Below are 24433 nucleotides of genomic sequence, written 5' to 3' on the forward strand. Positions count from 1 at the left end.
AAATACCGTATGACTAACCGTACCCTCTTATTTTTAACGGTGGTACTGCAATTCAACCAACTTCACAAAGAATGATCTAAAATGCAATAATGGGGTGAACTGGACATGATCAAGATGTTGAATTGCCAATTTATGAATAAACAGTAGTAGTCAGATGCAGGAACCCAGGCTAAACTGAGTATGAATATAAAACACACCCTACATGGATTGTCTTTGTTGATAGAACATATACTAACATTTTTACCTGAAGCTACTAAATTAAAAGCACTGTATATGGACAGGAAGGCATTTATTTAAGAGCGAATTTTCACAAGAGACTTGTAAGTGATTCTAAGAGATCATTTTTCAACTAATAAACCACTTTACTTGGGATGTGGAGATATTGATTGGTCATTCATAGGCCTGATTCACAACAGTAGCTATAGACCCAAGGGAAAAATGTTGTAGAGAAACAAATGGAGGCAAGGATGTAGATATCAAAAGCAGTATTGTTCCAGTTAACCTGAAATGCTCACAGTTTTCCCCTCAAAATGCTTTTTAATTTAAATTTTAATCCGAATATATGCAAAAGCACAGTCCCTCGTGCATGCCTTCAGAAGCTTAGTTTTATGAACATCTTCTGACACACACATTTGTGCGCACACTTACACCAGATGTGCATTGTACACAGAAGTGGGACAGGTAAAAATAAAGCTTTAATGATAATGAATCGTTCCCAAAACACGCTCATGCATGCGCCACATAAAAATAGAAGGAAAATGGTTTATGTAGCACATTTAACAGACCGCGTTGTGTTTGACTATTTATCACTTCAAGCATGCAAAGGACTAACCTCACTTTTGTTCTATTTATAAGACGTACGTCACAACATTCCACATAACCAGGTACTTTTCTCATTTGAATAGAGGTAGATCACGCAGGTTTTTTCCAGGTCAGCCTTATATAAAGAGTATTAGCAGATGATGAGGCTGTTTTGATGGGTTCTCTTAGGAAATGAGTGGGCGTGGGAGCACCACTGGGGCACTGGCGAGACTGTTGGGAATATTCTGATGCTAGAAGTTTCTTTCTTATTTCAAAGCTCTTTTCGATACACAGAAACCCACAGACTCGTACCAACACAATAAACAACAGCGTATACCAGTGATGATTTGGGTAAAGAGCTACACCTTTTTCTTGGACTGTCAAACGATTAATCGCGATTAATCGCATCCAGAAAAAACGTTTGTGTTTACATAATGCAGTGTTTCCCAACCCTGGTCCTCGGGGCACACCTTCCAGAATGTTTTAGATCTCTCCCTATATAAAACACCTGAATCAACTAATCAATCAGGTGTTTCATATAGGGAGAGAACTAAAACATTCTGGAAGGTGTGCCCCGAGGACCAGGGTTGGGAAACACTGACATAATATATGTCTGTGTATTGTGCATATTAATTTTGTATTTATAAAAACATACACATACATGCATATATTTAAGAAAAATGTGAAATATATAAATTAATAAACATTTATATATAAATTAATAAACATTTATATATCATTTAAATTATTGGTAAATATATAAATAAATACATGTAAGTATTTCCTAAATGTGTATACATGTATGTGTGTGTTTATAAATACAAAATGAATATGCGCAGCACACAGAGATAGATTACGTAAACACAAACTTTTATTCTGGATGCGATTTATTGTTTATGCGATTAATCGTTTGACAGTCCTATACTAAAGCAAATGAAACGTCAGTATTTCCAGACATCCTGTAGAATGTGATATCGACCACATTTTTGCCACATCCACAGTTTGTCTCAGTGTTTAAAAAGCTATGATTTGCATATTTATTTCCATGGGCATAAAACAGCAATTCATAGCACATATAAATGACCGCCTAAAATAACAAATTCTTTTCAAACCTAGAAAATATACAACAATTCAAGACTTAATATCCATTAAATGGACGTTGCATGCACATATTTATCTTTGTAAGTCAATAAGTAGCCTAATTCCAATGGCTAGAGAACAGAATTCATGACATCATGTCGGCACCAATGCAGGATACATCACTTCAAATTTAAAGCCTTTTGAGCTGCTCTCTCACTAACTCCCTCCATAAGCAAATAAGCAAATACTCCTAATTCTGACTGCAATCCTATTTCTCAGTTCCATTTTGGGAGGTTTTTGAATATAGATTAGCACGCAGTCTGGTGATACCGAAGCTGCGTTTTTCGGGAGTTTAGGCCCTTTGTCACGACAGCGAAGCAGAACCAGAGGGCTGAAATGGCAAAAGCCCATCTGTGTCCATCTGGATGCCAGGCACTGGGCAGACGGCCCTTGCCTACCACAGACCAACGATTTATATTTTCAGTCATTTGTGCCATTCAGGATTCAGGACGTGTGAAACTCTGGTGAGGTCACACCGACACAATGTGCCTTATGGAGGCTATTCGGCTCAAAATGGCAGCCATTTTGGTACAATGTAATTCACCCGCAGCATGACATGACGTGTTGAACAGCAGGGAATCACAATAGGGTGAACGGACTTTCTTCCACAGGCTGTAGCATGATCCACCATTACACAACTTGGCTTTAACAGGACAGCCACGTGGATAGAGATGTGTCAAGTAAACATGCTCCACATTTAAAGAAAGGCAGAGAACAACAGGCTCACATAACAGACTACCACAGAGAGCACACGAGAACATCACATGGCAGGATGTGGGAAACCGCTACACTGTTTGTTTTAAAAAGGCGTAGCTCACTGGTCACACACGCTGCATGGATGGTCACATGAGATGCTTGCCTCATTGATGCTGGGCAGAATGCATGTGAGTGACATTGCCCACGGACACAGACTTGTGGAAAGGCGAAACAAGATGTAGCCATGGCAACAGGGTCAGATCGGTGGAAGAGAAGAGAAGATACAGGAGGGTGATAGAGATGAGAGGGGGATGTGAGATTGCATACAAAAGCCGACAGATAGGAGAGAGAGGGAAGGTAGAATGATGTGGTAAAAAGAAGTGGGCGAGAGACATACAGAGAGCACAGAGAAAGAGAGAGAAAGGGCATAGAGATGTACTAAGGCTGGGCTGTTGAGCGAGCAGTTCCAATAAAAGCTTCACACCTCAGATTAAAAAGGTGTGAGCCAGCTGGCCTCCACAGCCTGAAGGAACAGAGGGCCAAAGAGTTTGTGTGGATGCGTGCGAGTGATCTGTTCTCATCGTAAGCGTATACACACTGTTTGAAGACAATCTCAGAATTCAGTGCAACCAGCTAAGTGAATAAACGCAGGGTAAGACCACTCACTAGCGTTTGAAACATGTTTTTCAGTCTGTCGAACATAGACTTATAACCTACTCAACTTAGTAACAGTCACTTTCAAATGCACGCAATGCCATACTGCTATCTATAACCTCTCTTTCTGGGTACATAGATACCGTGTCCTTCAAGCTCAGCTTCCTGATATGTAACTCAACCTGAAAACAAAGAGGTTCTCAATTTCTCAAGCGAAAAAATATCTTAATCGATGACTGCTAGATATTTCAGATGACTGTTCCCTCCGTATTAACGGCTTTGGTTTGATTAAAATAAAATATTGCTTCCTGCTTAGCCAAATGACTTCAAAGACATTATACAGAAAGAGCTCTTGGTAATGGGCACCGCAGGATTGTGACTCCTTATATTCTCACAGACGAAAGGTAGTAGCAGAGAATCTTTAGAGCGAAAGTTATTTCACCTTCAGTTTTCCCTCCCAGCCGTGATCATTTTACTTTTGCTTTAGGTAATGGTTTCTGACTTAAGTCTATCAATGCTCAATGCTTAAACATCATCTTCAATATGATCCGAATTTGCTGAGGCTCTCTATGAATTCATTTGGAAAATGTGTCTGAATCGTAGTTTATTCATTTTCTGTAATGGTTTCTATCCGCATTTGAGATTTGATTAAAATCTTGATCTTTCCATGATGTAAACCCAGTAAGAACTTTTATCTTGGCCAATGTAGCTTTGATGCTACATTGATGCTTTGTAGCTTTTGTCTTTAATACTAAGAAATCACATAAACCATTTCACAGGGTGCTTAGCAACAGATCATGGCCGCATCTAAAAAAAAATGCGCTGGTTCGCACTGAAGTGAAGGCTATTTTCTGTTGTCAGTGACCGACCTGACTCTCCTGAATTATCTTACACCCAAAGGTATACATTACAGTACTTTTTCTAGATTTATCTATCATAATTGTGTCTTCACAGTTTCACTCGGCTATAAAGCAGAGTGCAATAGTCAAACAAATTAAAAATGCCATTATCATCACATACATGATTTAACACATCTTTAATATTATTTCATCCTACGCATTCCCACATTATTATACACAGACAGACATACAGGTCAAAATTTTAAAAACAAATCCTATCATTATGAAAAATGTGAAGCCTTGTGCTTAGGGCTGTTACTTTAATGTGTTGATTTAGTACAAATAATAACAAACAATATTAAATGGCCCCTAAGCCACACATCAATTTCTATAATGAGGAACTTTCTTGGTGTTTGAACAATTGAAGCTTTAGGTATCACATAAATGCAGCAACATACATTGTCAAGGGGTTTTCATGCATGTACAATTGATGTGAAATATTTTTTTAAAGGACTGTCAGTCCTTCCTGTGCTAATTTATGCTAAAAGAACAGTATGCTATAAAGTAACATTACACCTGATCGTGTTAGATTTATTATTCATAATAATCACATTGCAATTCCTTCTATGGGAATTTCATTCTTAGCAAGCGTTACAGCTTATCAGAGTTTGTGTTGTACTCACTTTACGTTCCTTGTCTCCATACTCCAGCCCCAGTGTGTCCATGGCACGCACGATAGCAGCCAGAGACTGGATGGTGTTGCTGTAGACCACTGGCTTGTACTGCTTCACGTCATCACCAGAGAAACCATCCTCATGGATAATCCTGCACACACAAAGAAAGTATGTTAGAGAGTGAAGCTGTGACATGTGTGCGCCTGTGTGTGTTTTTCCTTAACAGGCAAATAGTGCGCTTTGTAAATGAGACTCAGGCAGTTACAGTATTAAAGTATGCTATTAAAGTATTGATAGAAAGATGTCATATCATGGTTTTAAAGCTGCCATAACACACAAAGTTTCTGCAAATCTTATATTAATCTTGAGTACCTATAGAGTAGTATTGCATACTTTGTATCTTCGAAGAGTATTTGGTTTGATCACATTTATAAAAGATAGATACAACTGTACGATTATTTCCGGAAAAACACGATGTCCTGGGGGTGTGCGGGGGGGGGAACTAAATCACAAGCACACAATAGCCTGCCCTACATCATTGCATTATCATCATATAACATAACTACATCATTACATAACTATTGATTCACTATAAGTTCGTGTTGTTTAGATTATGCACGTACGTGCCGATTGCCAAACAAACACAGACATATGACTTCGTTTCGAGTCTCGCTCGTCGGTTGGCGCGTGGGCGGGCTCTTTCTTTCGCCTTGCCGTGCTTTTCCGGGAGAATTGCCCAATAAAAGGAATAGGATCCCTGTTACGAAACAGGGATCTAGACTTATAAAAAACTTTCCGAAACAAGTTGGAGTGCTGGGGGAGTGTATGAAGCACAGAAATACTACGTCATATGTCCAACTTGTTTTTTGACAAGTTGACCATGTTAAGCATGAGAAGCCTGCATGCTTAACATTGTAAATAAGTCAGAATGCATGAAACACCGTTGCATCCCACCGTTGCAAGTAAATTGTGTATAATAAAAAAAAATGGATTGAAACACTAAGATGCTAATATAATTTCCAAAATGAATGTATGCGTATGTAATCAGGTGTGTCCAACTTTATGGGATTCAGCACGGATGATCAGCGTATGACATTAAAATACCAATTTGACTGTCTACGGCTACTCGGTCGTACGAGATTCGTTCTACACAGTGCTGCATATGGCTGAAGCCTGCAGAACGGGGTGGGGCTACACCAGTCATCCCGTCCATAACAAGTACCATTGGTTAGCATAAATTATGCAAAATATATTTACCTCACGTGCCTGAGGCGCATTCGTTAGAAAGATTTTGAATATTATTTCAATTATAACAATACGCTTTATATTTACATTAACAAACCCAGAAAAGATGATTTTGAACACACAGGGATGCAAGAGCCATTCTTCAATCAAGGTCAATTTGAGACGTGGATAAAAACACTCATGTTCAAGAATATACAGTTAGTGATATGATACAAACACCTTGGTGGGGCTCTTGGCTTTAACAGGACCCCAGGGCTCCATCCTGATGCGTTGCCCTGGTCTCTGTTCCTCAGTCTTCATAAATTTAATTAGTTTGCTTTATTGCCATTAGGGTTAATATACTTAATTGCCAAAGCCACAGAGTGATAATTATATTTAACATGATTCACAATTCACATCAGAGTTACTCCACTTCAGAGGCCAAGAAGGCCACATATATTAGCCTATATTACCTTCTTCCCATGTAGGTTTAAGTGAATTCAATTGACAGTCAGTCAGAAAGACTGATTTGCGCATGAACGTGTAATATTTTAATAGTGCCAATATATTATAAGCTAAATGTGTTTTTAAATGAATTTAAGATTCTTAATGTGCATCTAATCTGTTTCTTAGTATGTTGTATTATTTCACAGTGCCCAGTGTTTCGCATCACATGCAAGCTCACAGCATTTCTTTCGAAGTGCCATGTTCAGTACTGCTGCAGGTAACAATGTCAGAAGAATATCTAAGTAATGTGTATCAGGGGGTTGAGTACTTACTGAGATAAAACCGATTCTTGATTTCCAACCCTAATCTGTATGGGACTTTTGGGAATATAATTAATATCACGGATACAATGTACATTGCAGTGCAATGGAATTAAAGCACAAGATAAAGAGAAGAAATGATAAAAGACTTACACAGATTATATTTATGCAATAACAAAAGCTGCAAAATTGCAAATTGCTGTTGTCACTAAGGTCAAATAATTCTCATCTCTCTAAGGTGTAGTTAATTTTCATTTTGTATGGATACATTGTAGGAAGGAAATACAGATTTGCTGCATTTTTTATTAATATTTATTAGGACAAGCCGTACAGAGTTGTGTATCTATTGTTCAGAATGGTGTTGGATTGAATCCTGTCCTGTCTACATAGCCAAGCTTATTATGATTTAAATTGTCTGTGCATTTCTGTCTATCATTTAGTCTTTTCCATTGCTTAAATGTTCAGCATTCTTACAAAATGCAGTAGTAAATACAATAAACAGCATGAACGTACATCTCAGAAAAGTAGAGCATTTGCAACATAAAAGGGTGTGTTTTCCACAAAGAAATGGACATGACTGTGCTGCAGCCAAATCATAAAGGGGGGCCCGACTTGCACTTGGTCCTTCCCTAATTCAATTGATTTAGTTGAAATTAGGTTTGGACATCTGTCCCTTCTGTGATACTGAAATTTGGCCTGTGCGATTTTTAGACGTATCATGTCTGAATTAGGCTTTGACCCTTTTAGTGTGCAAATGTTTTTGTTAATGCACAATGGCTTTGCCTGATCTGACAGCTAAAGCCTGTGAATGATTGTGTCAGCGTTCTGCACCCCACTAGGTTTTACTGGTTTCAGTAAACAGTGTTAGTGTGGCATGAGAAAAGCCAGACAGTCTTGCATAGCCTGGCATTATGCAGACCAGACATCACACTGGTTTATTAGACTGGTGCCAGGGAGAGGTGTGATGGGACATGTATTTGGGGTTTGATATTTCTGACTGCTTTGTGTGCACACACACATACACACAAACTCAAGTGAGGTGACGACTGTCTACTTACAATAACAACTGGTCCTTGAAAAAAGTATGATTATGAGGTAAGATTGTACATCCATTCTGAGAATGTTCTCTCTCATTCACTTCTCTCAGAAGACCAATAAATAATTCAGGTGATAAAAATAACAAATGTTTAGGGTCTTTTCTTATAAATAAAGACACCGGTTTTTGATTCCCGGGGGAGGATGGAAACATTGATCTGTTAAATGTGAGACACTGAAAGTAGACTCTCACTGATAGGGCTCCTGTTCTAGTCGACCTGGCAAAGAAAGACCAAGGGCCACACACACACTTAGTCACTAATGTGTGCTCTGACATCAGGATTTTGTCCTGAGGCCAAATAGGTTCCCACACAGGTATGTGTGCCTGTAGACTAGAATGAGAGCATGTTGGGGTTGCACCAACCAGTCAATTAGATCTGCCACCACTAGACGCATCTGTATCGACTGACCATGGATAACATGACCTCGGTTTGTTTTATACACATTGACAACAGGAGAAAAAAAGCTGTTTACAAACTGCATTCGGTGTAATTAGCTTTGTACAGTAACTTTAAAATATTCAAAATGATGCGAAATTATGGGAAATTAAAATCCTGCAGTGAACTGCACTGTTTATTTTAAGCATTTACATACAAGCCAAAATTCCTTCGAACCACCGTAAAACTAATTAGGTGCCTCCCAAAGGCAGACAGAAACTATCAGCAAGATGGATGTGACATGCTTTGCACCATTTATTAAACACTTTCTGTAACTGGTAGCATATGGTGCTTGCAAAGCCAAAATTACAGGTTCGATTTCCAGGGAAGACAGATAATGATAAAATATGTAACTTAAACGCACCGTAAGCTGCTTTAGATAAGTGTCTGCCAAATGTGTAAGGGTACAATGCAAGCACTATGAATCAAGCAATGGATATGTGCTGCTCAGCTGTGCGTATGTGCTTTTCAATCAATGCATCTTAGGTCTTGCCAAAAATCAGAGAAGGCTGCTGATGCTGCACAAGTCAGTGACTTTGACAAGTCAATATTTGTGCAAGCTCCAGATTGTTCTTATGACTTTGCTCAGGCCTGCAGTATGTATGAATTTATAAACATACACTGAATGTGTATGTAAACAGAACAATGTGCATTTCCGGATTAAAATATGAGTACATAAATCTGCATATGGTGTCTTCCTAAAAATGTCTAAATTTGAGTGAGATACTGGAGTTATACTTCAAGGTCCAGTGTGTAATTTATTGGAGGATCTATTGACAGAAATGCAATATAATACACATAACTAAGTCGTCACCCTTCGATTGTTCCAAACCTGTATACATTTCTTTGTTTTGCTGAACACAAGCAAGATATCTGGAAGATTGTGAAATCTCACCCCCCAATGACTCACATAGTATTTATTTTCCCTACTATGGCAGTAAATGGTGGGTGAGATCTGACATTCTTCCAAATTTCTTCCTGTGTGTTCAGCAAAACAAAGAAATTTATACAGGTTTGGAACAATCTAAGGGTGAGTAAATGATGACAGAATTTTTGGGTGAAGCATCCCTTTAACACTCATTCTCATCTTTGATCTGATAGGCTTGGTCTTGTGAAGCCAGCATGGGGGTGGAGGAAAGACATCATTACAGCAACCTTTCCTGCAGAAGAACTTATTATAGAACAGCTCATTAAAGGACCCATTGGATGAAAGTCAAATTTTTTCTGTGTTTAAGTGCTATAATCAAGTCCCCGGTGCATCTAGCAACCCAGAAAACGTGAAAAACAAGATCCCAGTAACTTTGTTTTGGTAAGCTTTTCTCTGCAAGCATGTGAGAAATCAAGCCGTTCAGATTTCACTCCTGTTGTGACATAGACGCAGGCTCTTATTATAATATTACCGCCCCTTAATCTACACAATTCCACCCTCGGCGCTGCCGCCATTGTTGTTTTCACAAGCGACAGTGGTGTACGTGACACCATGGCTAAAGTTCGTGGACAACATGCAATGTAGTCGCTGCACAGAGTCCTACCCTCGGAAGAAACAGGAGTGGATTTATTTTATTTTTAGTGGAAATCCATCAGAAACCATAAGTAAAAACCTTTTAGGTTTTAGCTTTAGCTTCAAAGGATTAGCTTCAAAGTTGTTCCTCAAGAGGGATCGAGACCAACTGAACAATACAAAGCTGCCAATGTAAGTAATATTTATCAACAGTCTGAATTGACGTACATGTACCGTATATATATATGAGAATAACGTTAGCATATGATAGCGAAGGTAGCGAAGTCAGTCACGGGCTAAATGGAACATTCAAAGCCAGTGTTAAACTTACTCTATATTTATATGTTATTTGGCAAATGGGCACTTGGAGTTTAGCTGTATGTATGTTAATACATTATGTGCGTTAATATGTTCAGCTGCAGCAAGCTGTTTGTTTTGCTAATGAACAGGGGCGAACACTGGGGTTAGTTTCGTTTTAAACGTCTCAAATCATTCGTCCTTAAGGTCTTTGCACATACAGTCCGAAACTGTCGTATGCGTTTTTCGTATTTGGCTCTTGTTTGTACAGTGTCTCTGAATTGTTAAAAAAGGCCACTCAAAATGCTTGACGGATGCGAAAACCGCAGAAAATTGAACCCGGTCCGAATTGTTTTATGACGGACGAAAATATCGGAGGCAGTGTGTAAATGTGATTGACACAACGTGAGGTCGTATTTATTTTTTAACGTGCGCAAATTTCGGACGCAAATTTCGGACTCAATGTGCAATGGGCTTTAGGCTGAAAAATCTGTCACAGCATACTAGTTATGCTCTTACGTTGTGTGTGTAACGTTATAACTTGTCAAAGACAAGCGCTAAAATCCACGTAATTCTGCTAAGATCTGCAGGTGTGCATTCCATGGATTTTAGGCAAGCATACACGAACAACGTGAGCGCATAGCGCTGTTTGCTGTGACGGATTTTTAGGTCTCTGGACGAATGATTTGAGACGTTTAAAACGAAACTAACCGCAGAGGAGTTCAGGAAACGTAATTTAGCTAAACCATTGCAATGGCAGTACTACACATGTGTTGTGTTTACACGCCGGACGGAAGGGGGATGGGGTGCGCTGTAACTCATTATCATTTAAAGAGACATGCACCAAAAAGGGTTGCTGTGAGCATAGCTGTTTTTGACGAGGCAAAAAGGGTTTTGTTTACACAGCCATTGAGTGTTTTTAAGCAAAATATGTTCCAGACATTTCATGAAGACCCTAATAAATCATATCAAATTGTTGAAAGTGCTCATTTAATGAGCCCTTTAAAGAAAAAGCGAGAACAGAGAAAAAGGATCGTGTCGCATTAGAAAACTTATGTCAGTCATGCATGAAGACTGTAATTTCCCACAGCTCAGGGGGGCTGTCTGTAAGGTGAGCATTTGTATGTGTCTCGAGAGCTACAGGATCTGGCCAGCTTGAACTCGTAAACTGAGGTTATGACAATTATCCCAACTGTGCCATGTGACCTGTAACCTGGGTTGAGTACACCTGGATCACAATCAAAATTATATTGAATAATATCTTGACTCTGCCCAGCTTGGGGATGGCAATGGATAGGAAAATTCATGTTCATTGTCAGCAAAAGTTCTGAAGCTGTGGGGTGGAATGTTAGTGTGAAGTATCACAAGTGCGCACACTAGGCAGCCAAAACAGAAATACACTTACACACGAACACTCAACGACCCACACTACCTCTTTCTCCTATCACCTAGAACTGGCTCATGTCATTTGTAAGGGAATCCTTTGTCCTGATGGTGCTTTTGAGAACTGTTCCTGTCATCACCCTCCGGACGTGGCCACTTATCCCACCGAATGCCGGGAGGGACATCTATTTATAACGATAATAATCATGGCTTCGCTTCTACCCGAGAGTTCGCAGGTCAACCCCCCACTCTCATCAGACGAGCATCTGCCCAACATGTCCACTGTCTGTTCCCCTCTGCTGTGTGCAGATGTATCTGAGTCACATTCAACTGGATCAATTCACGTACATAAAACTGAAAGAAAATACAACACGCTGATTGTGAGGGCTGTATTTCGTTATCCTTTCATTCTCTCTATCTCTCTCTCTGTGCATGTATTGTATTGTATTTTTCTCTGCATATATTCTGTATATATTCTATACTTTTCTGTGATTTATTTTTTTCCTGTAAGTGCTATATAAATATACTTGAATTGAACTGATGTCAAAATTGAGGTTTTATAATATCAGTAGCACGTCGGGAGTGTTTTTTGGAAAGCTGTTGTACGTCATGTTCATTGTAAAATTCATCAATGAACTGCATTTGGCTTGTGGTCATTTCAATCCATTTTACACATGAAACCACATTCTTATTACATACCGAGATTGCCAAACAATATAGATTTCTTTCATTCAATCCACAAAAATAACAATAATCTACTTGTATAGTCAGATTTCTACAAGAAATATGATTTAAAAAAAACTTGATAGGCTGAATATTTATTTATAGGCTAACATTGACGATTAACAGAATTGTGAAAATGATTTGGGCTGATTTTTGGCATACTCATGTCAGACTGGTGGTTTGGACTGGTTATGAATACAAAATATTGCACAGCCAGTCATATGAGGCCAGTGTCCTTGTACACTCCCCCTGGCCAGAGCCATTGAGAAAGAGTCGCGTCAACGGAAGTTAAAAATTTTCGCACTCACGTGATTCATGGAGCCTTCAGATAGTTCCAGGAAGATATGTTTTCTCTTTAAATGCTTTATTTCTTTAATTTTGTATTCATTAAATCACTTACGTCTTTAAATGGGTTAAAAGTTCGCCACAATCGGTCTGTTTTCAGGGCTCTAGACTCATTTTTCAAGTTGGTCGGACCAACTTACAATTTAGTAGCACCCTTTTTTATTGTAATCATAATGACCTTGCATAATGACCTCAGTTGATGATTCGTTCTGTTAATTTGTCACTCCGTCTTTGAAAATAGTCAGCTATAGACCGCTTCATTTTTGCGCTTTAACACTTGCTAGCCCAATAAATCCAAAATAAATGCAAAGAAACTTTGTATTTGTTATTTTGCAGTTATTATTATTTAGTTTTATATTCAAGTTATATATTGGCTATGAAATGATCTGATACAAATATAACCTGTCACTCTTCACAATCCTCCTTTATTGCCCCCAAAAAGATGTAATTTTGCCACTGGCCTTCTTTATTTTTATCACATAAAATTTAATTAGCAAGCTCAAAACTCAAAAGTAACTCAGAACTAAATTAGTATATATGTACTTTACTACACATTGTCATAAATAAACTTTAAATACAAAATCTTACTAAGCGCTCTTGTTAAATGGCCTAAGCCCGCTTGTGTTCAGAGGTGTTTTGAGTGACTGATTTGATGGGTTCAGACAGTGAGTCTCGTGAGTTCAGTGTTTGACATAATAAGCTGTTTCAACAAAATGAATCGGTTCAAATGAGTCATTACGTCGCGAATCGGACATTGACGCGCAGTTTGTTGTTCACAGCTGTTAGGACATCGCAAAAGATAGAAGTTAACACAGAAAACACTTCACTGGATAGGATTTTTCCTTTATGTCAGCTGCATGTGCGGAACACTTGTCAGGGAAGAAAAGGCAACATGTTTTAATTTGAGCACATTCACACCCAGCTGTAATTTAGGTAAAAATATTCTCCGAATGCGCCATGTGAAACATATACAGTATTCAGTCTTCCGACCTTGCTTTTGATTAAAGTGTGAGGGAGAGAGACGGTTCAGAAACCGATGTGTTCGACTTCAATAAGCGCTGCGCAGAACGATCGGAATATGACATCAATGTTCCCTGAGAGTGTTTTAAAAGCATAGGGAGCAGTCTGTCCCGTAGTGCTTTTATGCCGTTAGGTCTGCGCAACACCGAATGAAGTCAGACAGAGGGAGTGCGCGAGCTCTCTACTCGTTCTTTCCTGCAATTATCACAAGCGCGTCATTCACCACTCATAAATCACATTAAATGTTAAAATAAAACTTTGGCAGGGCAAAATTCGTTTTACGCACCCACACCAATGCGACCCTGTGAAATTTTACCTCGCACATTATAAAAAAAACTATCGCATTTGCGAGCATTTTGGTTGCAGTCCAGAGCCCTGGTTTTGCTGCTGCAGCTCCATGCGTTACTAGTAACTTCCGGGAACTATTGAGAGGCTCTATGAATCGCCATTGCTGTGAAAAAACTGTTCCATTTGGAGTCAACAGAGTTGACGCAATTCTCTCTCAATGGCTCTGCCCCTGGCCTACCTCCTGATTCACTCCTACTTCTGTTGTGATTCACGGTTCCCAGTAACCACCCCTCCCCCCTTTACCCACACTGGTGCTCTGTCCCAATTCGCACACTATCCGTCCTAAATAGTATTCAAAAATAGAATAAGTATGTCCCAAATCGTAGTATGTTGAAAAGAGTATTCCAAAGAATCCAGGATGGTCTACTACTTCCGGTAGAAATTCATAGTGCAGAATGATGCACACTCTAACGGCTAATATTACCCACAACTCACTGCGAGTAGGCGGAGTTTAGTGACACTCCATTGCATTAATAAAATTAAATAACTGCTGCGTCACTAGATTAATAAATATAACTACAGAGTTAACATTACATATGAAACAATAAATGAATAAATATTTCTGTTGTTGTCTGGGCAACAAGGGCCACTTCTGTTTCCTGTTAGTATTTCCAAGTGTGTGCATATTATTTTGCTACACACTAAAATGTATATACTTTTCCATAACAAAAACAGTGCATACTTTTAGTGCATAGTAAGTAGGCGAATTGGGACGCAGCACGGGTCATTTGTCATCCTCTAATTATGGCAGCCATTGTCATCACCATGGCAACAGAGTCCAGAAGAGGGGGGAATGCATAAAGGATAAATGAAACAAGGCTGCACATCCACAGCATTTACCAGAGGAACGTGCATGCAGCTGCTGACTGATTCTTACAGCAAAATCCAAGCGTTAACCCACGTTTGGGGTTAAACTATCAGCTGTCCCTGAAAAATGATGTTACTGTTAGCGATGGGGCAACATCTGAACTTTTCAGCCACCGAAATAGGAAGTGAAGACTGTGAAAGCAGAACTGCTCCACTTTGCATCTGTGTGAGCACAACAAAAGGCCACAGGCAGAGCACCAAACTGCATCCCCAATTATACCTTCATTAAGAGTCGCTTGTGTAATACCTAAGTTCCATTTGTGTATGTGTGTGTGTCTGCACCCCAGGGCCAAAGGCTGCTGGAAACTACTGACAGACGAACCAATTTATACGTACATACAGTCACCAGGTAAAGGTTACAATGATACTTTACAGTCAAAACACAGTCACAGTGGGATACAATTAACACCCATCTCATCACCCCACTAAATCGCTGTCACTACCACCCACAGATAAACAAAGTATTCATACTGTGCTGGATGCAAGATATATATGAGTGTGATGCTCTTGCGTTTTGTGAAAGCAAGTACAGCCACAGAAAAATTAAGAGACCATTCCAAATTTTCATTTAAAAAGCATTTCTAGATGTATTGTTGCCATTCCAGTCCAGTGTCTGTTAAATTTAAACAAAATCAAACCTCAGGAGTGACAAAGTCATCCAACAGCAATGTGAAAGACTGACAGCATGACAAGACACATAAAAACTGTGATCAAATGTAGGTTTCATTTTTGAAAACATAATTTTTGAACTTTTACTAAATACGTGTATTACAGTTGTATTGTTTAAACATGATTATGAACTTGTTTTCTTTGCAGTATTTGAGGTCTGAAAAAATACAAGAGCATCTTTTTTGTTATTTTGACCTGTTTCTCCAGTTTTCCTTTTCTGCAATAAATTCAAATAGAAACAATATTTTTATGTGACATGTGGTAGAAATATTGTTAGTAGTTCACAGAATGAAACAAAAGTGTTCATTGTAACACATAACTATAAATAGTAAATTCAGAAAAAATAAAAATAATTTTGAATTGGTCTCTGAATTTTTTCCGCCGCTGTATGTTTTTGACGTAATTTTTGCTGACAATGTTGTGGGTTATGTACCGTTTCACATTCACATCCAGAAAAACATTATATAATCACGCCATAAGGAGAGTTCCCATAGCAATGCCACGCTGTAATCAGCTGACCCCAGATCAGATGAGCGGACCCACCCAGACAGCCTCTGCAATAAAGCTTCTTTGTGATGGCGTTGAAGGGGCTGGCCTAGGACCTGCTTTATAGCCTAACAAACGACACCTCAAAAAGACAAAAGCCTTTTGTCTTTGCACCAGTACATGGGTCAGCCAGAACTCTCCAAATACATATGGACCCACCACAGAGACAGAAAAAGAGATGGAGAGGGGGAAAAGGGGCACCGGTGGGAGAACAAGGGTCATTGAGGGGTTCGGGGAAGCACTTGACAGTCCAGTGCCCCTGTTTCCCACTCTCCTCTTTTGCATTAAGCTTAATCGTACCTCACAATAACGTTCTGATGAAAGGAAATTATAAAACGGGGAATTACAAAGTGCCCTTTTATTGTAATCCGTCAAAATGACGGACGGCCTTCAGATTTTTCCATCATTGGTAAAACGATCTGTCAATGACGGAGAATTTTCGGTTAATGCGACCTCTGCTCTTGATCATACATTTCATCAACAATAATAGAGAAACAATTACAGAAGCATACAAGTATTACATAAGTCCATTGTGAAAGTCATTTTTTTGCATATAGGCCAAAAAAATGACTGTGGTTCTAGGTGTTTTGTGTTTTCATTAGTTGGCCTAGCCCTAGTGGAATCTGTTTCAATATAATCTGAATCACTTGTCTCGGTGACCTGATCAAAGAGTTTATTGTGGCATACTCAATGTGTAGCAATAGACAAAAATGTCCTCATGTCAAACATAACAGAAGATCAAGGGTTCAATCCACGATCTGAATATGCAAACTGAAAAATGTGTAACTCTTGGTGTGTGACAGAGAGAGAGAGAAAGACAGAGTGACTGAGCTAAACACTTCCTCTGTGCTTGTGGTTTTTAATTGAAAAGAAGTGAAAGTGTTAATACTGTATAATGTTTTAGGTAAAAAACAAAAATTCTTCCATTAGGCAAATCTCTTTTCTTAAATCTTACAGGCCTAATAAATTCTGCCTATGTGTTATGGTATGCTCTGAATATTACGCATGTTTAACTGTTTTGATAGCTTTGCATACCCTGGAAAACGGCAGAGGTTGCAAATCAGATGCAAAGTGCACGCCGCTGCGGCCCAGGTATAAAAGCAAATATACACACACGTCCAAACCCTTCTTAAAGAGCCCTGCAGAGAAGCACAAAAATCAACCCAAAGAACATGTGGTGCTGAAAGTCACACTGTGTCTGAGAGCCGAGAAAGAGGAGATCAGGGGAGACGGGAGAGTATTACAGTCAGAGCCCTGGGAACTCAACACATGAGAACCTGTTTTCCCTGTGCTCAGTCAACTCCAATCACATCTCCTACACTGACCATAAACCAGGCTCTGTTACAGAGAGAGTGAGACTGACATAGAGTCAGAAGAGCACAGAGAGAAGGGAAGTAAAAATGGACAGGGAAACCATCATTTGTTAGGTTCATTTCACCAGCTTGAATATTTCATCAGACCTCCTTATTTTTGCCTTTCTATAGTGACTCAGAGATTCCCCAAACGCACACACACATACACAGTCATTATGGTCAGGATGGGTGTGTGGTCACAGCCCAACCCTACTGCACTTGCATTCGAATAAAGCACACTTACCTTGTGCCTCCAAACTCTTACACAGACTGTTGCCATTATTACAACAAAGCACACACATGTATAATGCATTCACTGAAACATATAAGAAGATTTCCAAGAGAAACAATAACTCATTCTCTCTAAAATCAGCAGTATGCATGCAGACATAAGCCTGTAAACTAAATTGTCCAGTATAGTGTGCACATTGCACCCTAGAACCAATGCCAATAACAGAGCCGGCGGTACTGCAGTATCATGCAAGCGTGCATTGTGTTAATGCTAATTCCCTTTCTTCGCTGTCTTTGCATTAAAATAGGTTTCACCTACCTCAAACCTCTCCAACATACATCTGCTAAGAACCTTTGAATCATACAGCTGGAAACGTTCAGGGGGTCCAATTAAACCCGGGCGATGACTCAAGCAGGGTTCTGTAAAGGTTGTAGTTGCGCATAATAGGGTCGAATAGGGAGTACATGTTCTTTGCTTAACAAACTATAGGGGAATTAAAATGCAATGAAAGATTTTGCACCACATTACAGAAATATTCATAAATGTAATGGAGGCCATTAGTTCAATATATATTGCAACAAAACATTTTAAATCCAGAATGTTACCAATTTTAATCCAGACAGTTGTATAGCTGCAGTCTCACTTCCAGAAGAAGTGAAAGACTTTGTAATTCTTATAGCTGATATTTTAAATCTGCTCAAGAGGTATTTGCATCTTTAGAAAAGCGAGTTATGGTTGCTCTGTGTCTGTTATAAAGTTGTATGTGTTTATGAATATGGCACCTTTGATTATTATTTTATTTTGAACCCAGTGTTGGGTCAAAAAGGGTCGAACCCAACTGCTGGGTTGTAAATTAACCTAAATTGGGTTGCTTCAACTTAAAATGCTGTTGGGTCAAATGTAAACATTTTATTGGTTAAATGAACTTTTTTGACCCAACCCTGGGTTGAAAATAAGCATTTTTAGAGTGCAAACACACTTTTAGACATTTTTTAACACTTTCTGTAAAGCTGCCTAAAATCTTATTTATGATTAATGAATTATACATTGTGAAAAGCACTACACAAATAAAAGTGACTTAAATTTCTATGGGTTTCTTCTCAAAATCTTTATGTGAAAAAAATGCTAATTCCTCAATACGAATACTTTTCTCTAGACACTGGAGACATAATCTTTCATGCTCTGCTACTCAAGTGTATGGCCACAGTGTAGCTCCACGGCTGTACAGATGGAGTGCAACTGAACAGCTGGGTCCTCCTCTCCAACCCTTCAATTAGCCAGCTACAGGACAGCCCAGCATATTGCATACTGCAGAGATCACTAAAAACAAACATTTTTAATCCTATCAGGCTATCCAGCAGCAGAAGTCTGCTTTTAAAGGATAAAATGACTAGCGGCCTTGGATTACAGTTTGCAGATTAGACAATGGGTCAATGTGATTAAATGAGAGAGTCTAAATTAGGTCTTACATGACTAGTTGTCCAAAAAAATGTCCTATTTAAATGACTCGTAACTGACCTTGAGAATAAAAGTAGCATCAACGCTACATTAACATTATTTTTGCAGCAGGTGAGCTTTGTAACCAATCACGGTTTGTGGAAGGCATTAATATAATTGCATCAACCCCCTTGAACCGGAAGTCCGTATTTTGGCGCATTTCCGAGTGAAATGAAATTTTGAATGACAAAAATAGTGGGCGTGGCTTTTGTCTTTCTCTGCGATGTGATTGGATGTATGAAACCGCCGTTGCATTTTGAAATGGAACTGGCAGCAGACTGACAGTTGAAGGAGAGGAGTTAACGGATGCTCCGGCCAAGCCGTCTAACACACGTCATCTAAGATGGATAGTCATTACAGGACGGAAGTGCATTTTCAGATTTTAACTGAAGATTATGAGGGCACACAAACTTTAAAAAGAGAATGACCCACATTGATAAACTATTTACAATAAACGCTGCAATATTTCATGAAATAATAATAATTAATAATAATCATGATTACAATATCAAAGCAATGCTCGATTGTGATTTTGTCATAATCCTACTGCCCAAATATATACAAATAAACTATACAAATGACTCAAATCTACAAACTGGTAACGCATGGCTTTAATATGCCCACAGATACAGAACAGGCATGCAAAGGGTGGTCTGTACACGACTCGTACCGTATAACTTTTCATATATACATTTGTATATATACATCTGTTTTCCAATGGCTGCTTTTGATCATCCATGCATGACATGCGTGGGTGAGGAAATGACATGCAGAATGAACACACATGGCTCCATCTCCAGGGTACAAGAATCTTTTCTTTCACACACACAAAATACATCTTCAATCGCTCAGATTTCATTCCCACAGGACTAGGTGTCAGGAAAAAGTGTGTTGGAACGTAGAAAAGGAGATGTGTATGGGTGATGTGATGTGATCAGCGACTGATTGCAGCCTGTGTGTTTAAACAACCCTCTCACGCTGAACTAATGAAGCAGATGGAAGCGCTGTTGCCTTCCTAGAAGACTACACCATAATCACAGGGTTTACCAACATCTCTTCTGCTGTGTCGTCTTTCTCTCCATCTTTCACAAATTTCCCAGCTCCCTGGTTAACTATGACACGGTAAATGCACACCAGCTTGTTTCATCTCCACATTTCTTTTCAGGAACAACACAGTTAAACAAAAGAATAAAAACCTAGCTAAGTGAAAAAATATATTTTTAAACCACAGGATGGTTAGGAATAAATGCATGGATTGAATTTATAGACTTAAAACAGCAAAGGCCTTGCATACAGGCAAAAGTATGAAACTAAATCAGTCAGTTCTGCCAACAATCAGCCTTCCATAGTGCTTTAAAATTTTCCGGTTTTAATAACATTCCCTAACAGGTTGTAAAAATGTTTACTGTAACAATTTCACAGCACAACATAATTATCATAACTTCATTCAATGCAATGCATTACAAAGACGCTGCAATATCCTAAAAAATCCTATTTTTTATCCTAAAAAATGCATTTCAAGACACCGAGTGTGGCAGAAAATTTAACTGTCTAGTTAAGCTCCACAAAGGCCCTGTAAAGCCAACTCATTCATGGCACATTACAGTAAGAAGCCCAGAGATACATACTCCACTCCTTTAGGACCCAAACAGTTTAAACAGCACCATCATGAGACACTCTTATTACCCAATTAAGCACATCAGAGCAACAGTGAATCCTCAGAGAGGAAAGAGTCATCACTCTTTGCATGCCTTAGAAATATGCCTGAGGCATTAGCAACATGACTTACTTGAAAGCACTGGGATGAATATTGTCATTTGTTTGTTTGACAAAAAAAATGTATATAATACGTATTTATGTAATATTTTAACTGCTGATTATTAATTTTAATTAAAGTAGCTGTTATTATATTAAGGAGGAGAAAGACAGCATCTCTCGCTGAACATAAGTGGGAAACACAAAAGACGCAGAAATCCATTCCCTGTTTTCGCTCTGGCCGCAGGCTCGAGGCTCTTTACGACGGAGAAATCCGAAAATGGCCGAAGAAGGCCGATCACAGAAAAGGGCTCTTCTGGGCGCTGTCCACCACTGAAACCGCCTGAAATTTGCCCCTCCGCTATTTCAAAACACATCCATGCTAAATTACATGCTTATTTTCCAGTGCAGTGTATAAGGATAACATTACAGAGCGCTATTGTGGAATAACATATTCACGACAGAAATAAAAATATTTTTTACAGGCTACAGATTTCGATTCGACAAAGGCAGGGCTCGTGAGAACAGGAATGGGCGGCGTTTCTGAACCGAATGCTTTCCATTGAGCTTCTTAAAGCTCAAAACGTAATAATTTCACAAACATTTTAACTAGTATTAGTATTATCATTTCGTATCATATTATATCTCCGTTAATTAAAGAGACGGTGTCAGTACATCGGCTGATATTTTCTTGAAAATCAAGGCAAAATAACGAAATAACCAGTAAAGCACAAGGCAGGTGAAGAGATCGCTTTCAGTGAAGCATACAGAGCCTGTCAGTTGCATCTTGTGAATAAAAATGGCCGTGAGGAAGTTGAGCTAGTTGGGTGTCAGTCCTTCTACATAAGCATCAACCTAACACAGACTAAACGCATGAAGGCCTGCTCATGTTGCACCAACGCGATGGACACACAGCTGAATGAATTATAGGCACCGTTTTCCATGAAGCTTGCCTTTACCATTCAAAAGCGAACAGAAGGCTATTACACGTCGTATTAAATCCATTTGATTCAAGACTAAATGCAGGCGGGAAACATGCGGTAAAATGCTACATTTTTCAGTCGCGTGAGCTGAAATCTGAGGCACAGCCCATTCAATGCTGTTAGACTGGCACAGCAGCCTAAAGCATAATACCTCGAAGGTATTCATAGCGACACAAGCGCAGAAAGATATAAGGTATTCGCAGTGTGGCGATGTTACCCAGCCGGGTGTAAGGGTGATGCAGGCTACACAGCCACGGGCTGTCAGTGGACACCAATGAAGTATTAAAGTATGAAACACGGTCCCCCACTTCGTTTTCAGCACCATTTTCCTGAACAGCACATCGACACTGCCATCGTCTCCCAACCCTGCGAATCTATCGCAGATGTGCTCAAATGCACGATCGTGCAACAACGCAACACGCTCGTATCTTAACGTCAAGAGAGAGAACTCCTTGAAAATATGGCGGACGTAAGAATTCGCCATCAAGCAATAGAGGGTAGGTGTGTGTATATGTGTGTGGGTTGGTGCGTGTGTCCAAGCTCACACAGTGCATAGTGACTGATGGATGTCATTTAAAACATGACACTTACTTCATTTGTTTCACGATGGTACTTTTGCCAGATTCCCCAGCCCCTGTGGAGAAGAGAGAGACACAAGGGAATAAGAAGAGATCCAGTAATGGAGAGATCCAATGATTCTCATAAAATACGTGCATTCAACGGACTGCGACACTGATAGTATCCGAAATGTGCAGGATACGGACGGATTTGATCCGCTACACTCCGCATTACCTAGCAGAAGCAATTTCACATCTTTAGCAGCAGTCATTCCATCTTCTTTGAGGTTTTTCTCGATGGCTTTGCTCCTGTCTAGAGCCGCTCTTTCCTCTGCGCTCAGTGTACATCCCATGGCTAGATGGACGTCGGCTCTTCTTTATCTCCAAAACGGTCAGGGTGAGAAATAGCGAGCAATCCTTTTCCCGGGTATTTCTTCCTTATCCCTCTCTAAGGCTGTCCCTGTCCCTCTCTCTCTCACACACACACTCTCTCTCCCTGTCGGCGACTAGCTAGAGCATTAAATCCCGCAAAAGCCAACGTTGGGCTGGAACACAAGACTGTCTCCGTCTCTTGCGCGCTCTCTCTGTCCCTTTAGCGGGGTCACGGTGCTCGGTCCTCGGACTGGGGGTCTCTACTGGGCGGCGGCGGCTGCTGCGAGCGCTGGCATCGTTGGCGTGCTCACAATGGAGGGTCAGTATGAAGATTGAGCGCGCAGGGCTCGAAGCTCTCAGACAATCTCTCTGACGTCAGAAGCAGAGAGAGAGCACGCGCGCGAGCACGCACTGGAGCCGAGCACCGTTAAGTACAACTAGATTTACGCCGTTATCTGGAAGAAAAATAAATTGGATTCTCTTTTAATTTTGCGCAACACATACGCTTTAAAAGCGTGGTGGTACGTGTGGCATGTGCTGTGTTTGTTAAGCGACAAGAATGGGGCTTAAGGTACAAGTACGGAGGATTTTAAGCTGTTGTACACAGGAAGAACGACAGAAAGGTGTGGCCATTAGCCTAGTGTTGACAACCTGTAACAGCAACACCAACAGACTGGAAACTAATGAGGGAATACAAATATTTACATTCACACAAAATTGTTGACAAAATATTTAAATTTCCAATTAAAAGGGGGTTTAAGTTATAAGTTTGATGTAATTCATTTATTTCAAGAAAGTAAAGAATTTTAAATAGACACATTTGATCAAGCCACAAATTATTTTTCACTTTTCATAGTATACATTTGTTGCATTTTTGTCTAAAAAGTATACATTTTTGAGTTGTGTGGTCAAGAAAACCACGCAGTATTACAAAAATGTAATTTATTAAACACACTATTACCTGTTAAATGTCCTATTGTACATATTTCATGTATATAATACAGTCTATATTTGCATCTTTTGTGTATTATGTGTACATTATGTCTAATAGTATTCTGTAGCTACTGGCTGGAGCTGAACATGAACACACTGAACATGCTGATGGTAACATGACAATAAAATTAATCCAATTTTATTGCGAGCATATTTAAATTTAACAGCCTATTTTAATATGCATAAGTAGATAAACGCAAACTGGAGAATTTTATAAATATCAAATAATTAGAGAGGGTAGCAGAGTCTCTTAAGTCATTACAGTGACATAAAAATAACATTGTCATCCCCAATGATTATAAAATATAGAAACAAATATTTAAAAATAATGGTCTTAAAAATCTGCCACTGTGGCTTTGACTTGATTTGAAAAGAAAAGGAAAGAGGGAGAGAGACAGAGAATGATATGGAGAATATGTGAGAGAGAAAGACTGGTATAGGAGTGATTGAATCTGTGAGGCAGTGAATACCCACCCACGCACCATTACAAAGCAGTTCACCTCGACTTGTTTTTTCCTCGATAAGAAAGCATGTAACCATTTGTGTGCTCACTTTCACTACACATGCATGTTGTTGTGTGAATCAAACACAGTTATAAACATTCATAATATCACTCTGTCACACAGTGTGTTTCAAAGGTCTTCTTCTTATTTGATTTTTTTTATG

General features: G+C 39.3%; 1 protein-coding gene across 2 annotated transcripts in view; it reads right to left on the minus strand.

Annotated features, from left to right (window-relative positions):
• The window catches only part of gnao1a (guanine nucleotide binding protein (G protein), alpha activating activity polypeptide O, a), a 79590-nt gene extending 56251 nt beyond the window's left edge, over nucleotides 1-23339 (minus strand). Inside the window, exons 1-3 of one of the 2 annotated variants that reach the window (XM_057347549.1) lie at nucleotides 22638-23327; nucleotides 22437-22479; nucleotides 4814-4955 (exon numbers count right to left, since the gene is read on the minus strand). In XM_057347549.1, coding sequence (XP_057203532.1) covers nucleotides 4814-4955; nucleotides 22437-22479; nucleotides 22638-22755 — 303 coding nt within the window. In that variant the 5' untranslated portion in view covers nucleotides 22756-23327. Of the gene's footprint in view, nucleotides 1-4813; nucleotides 4956-22436; nucleotides 22480-22637 lie in introns of both variants that reach the window. The other variant, XM_057347550.1, reaches the window with a different exon arrangement.
• Nucleotides 23340-24433: the final 1094 nt, after the last annotated feature.

The sequence above is a fragment of the Triplophysa rosa genome, linkage group LG12 (assembly GCF_024868665.1).
Source record: "Triplophysa rosa linkage group LG12, Trosa_1v2, whole genome shotgun sequence".
In the NCBI taxonomy this organism is placed as follows: domain Eukaryota; kingdom Metazoa; phylum Chordata; class Actinopteri; order Cypriniformes; family Nemacheilidae; genus Triplophysa; species Triplophysa rosa.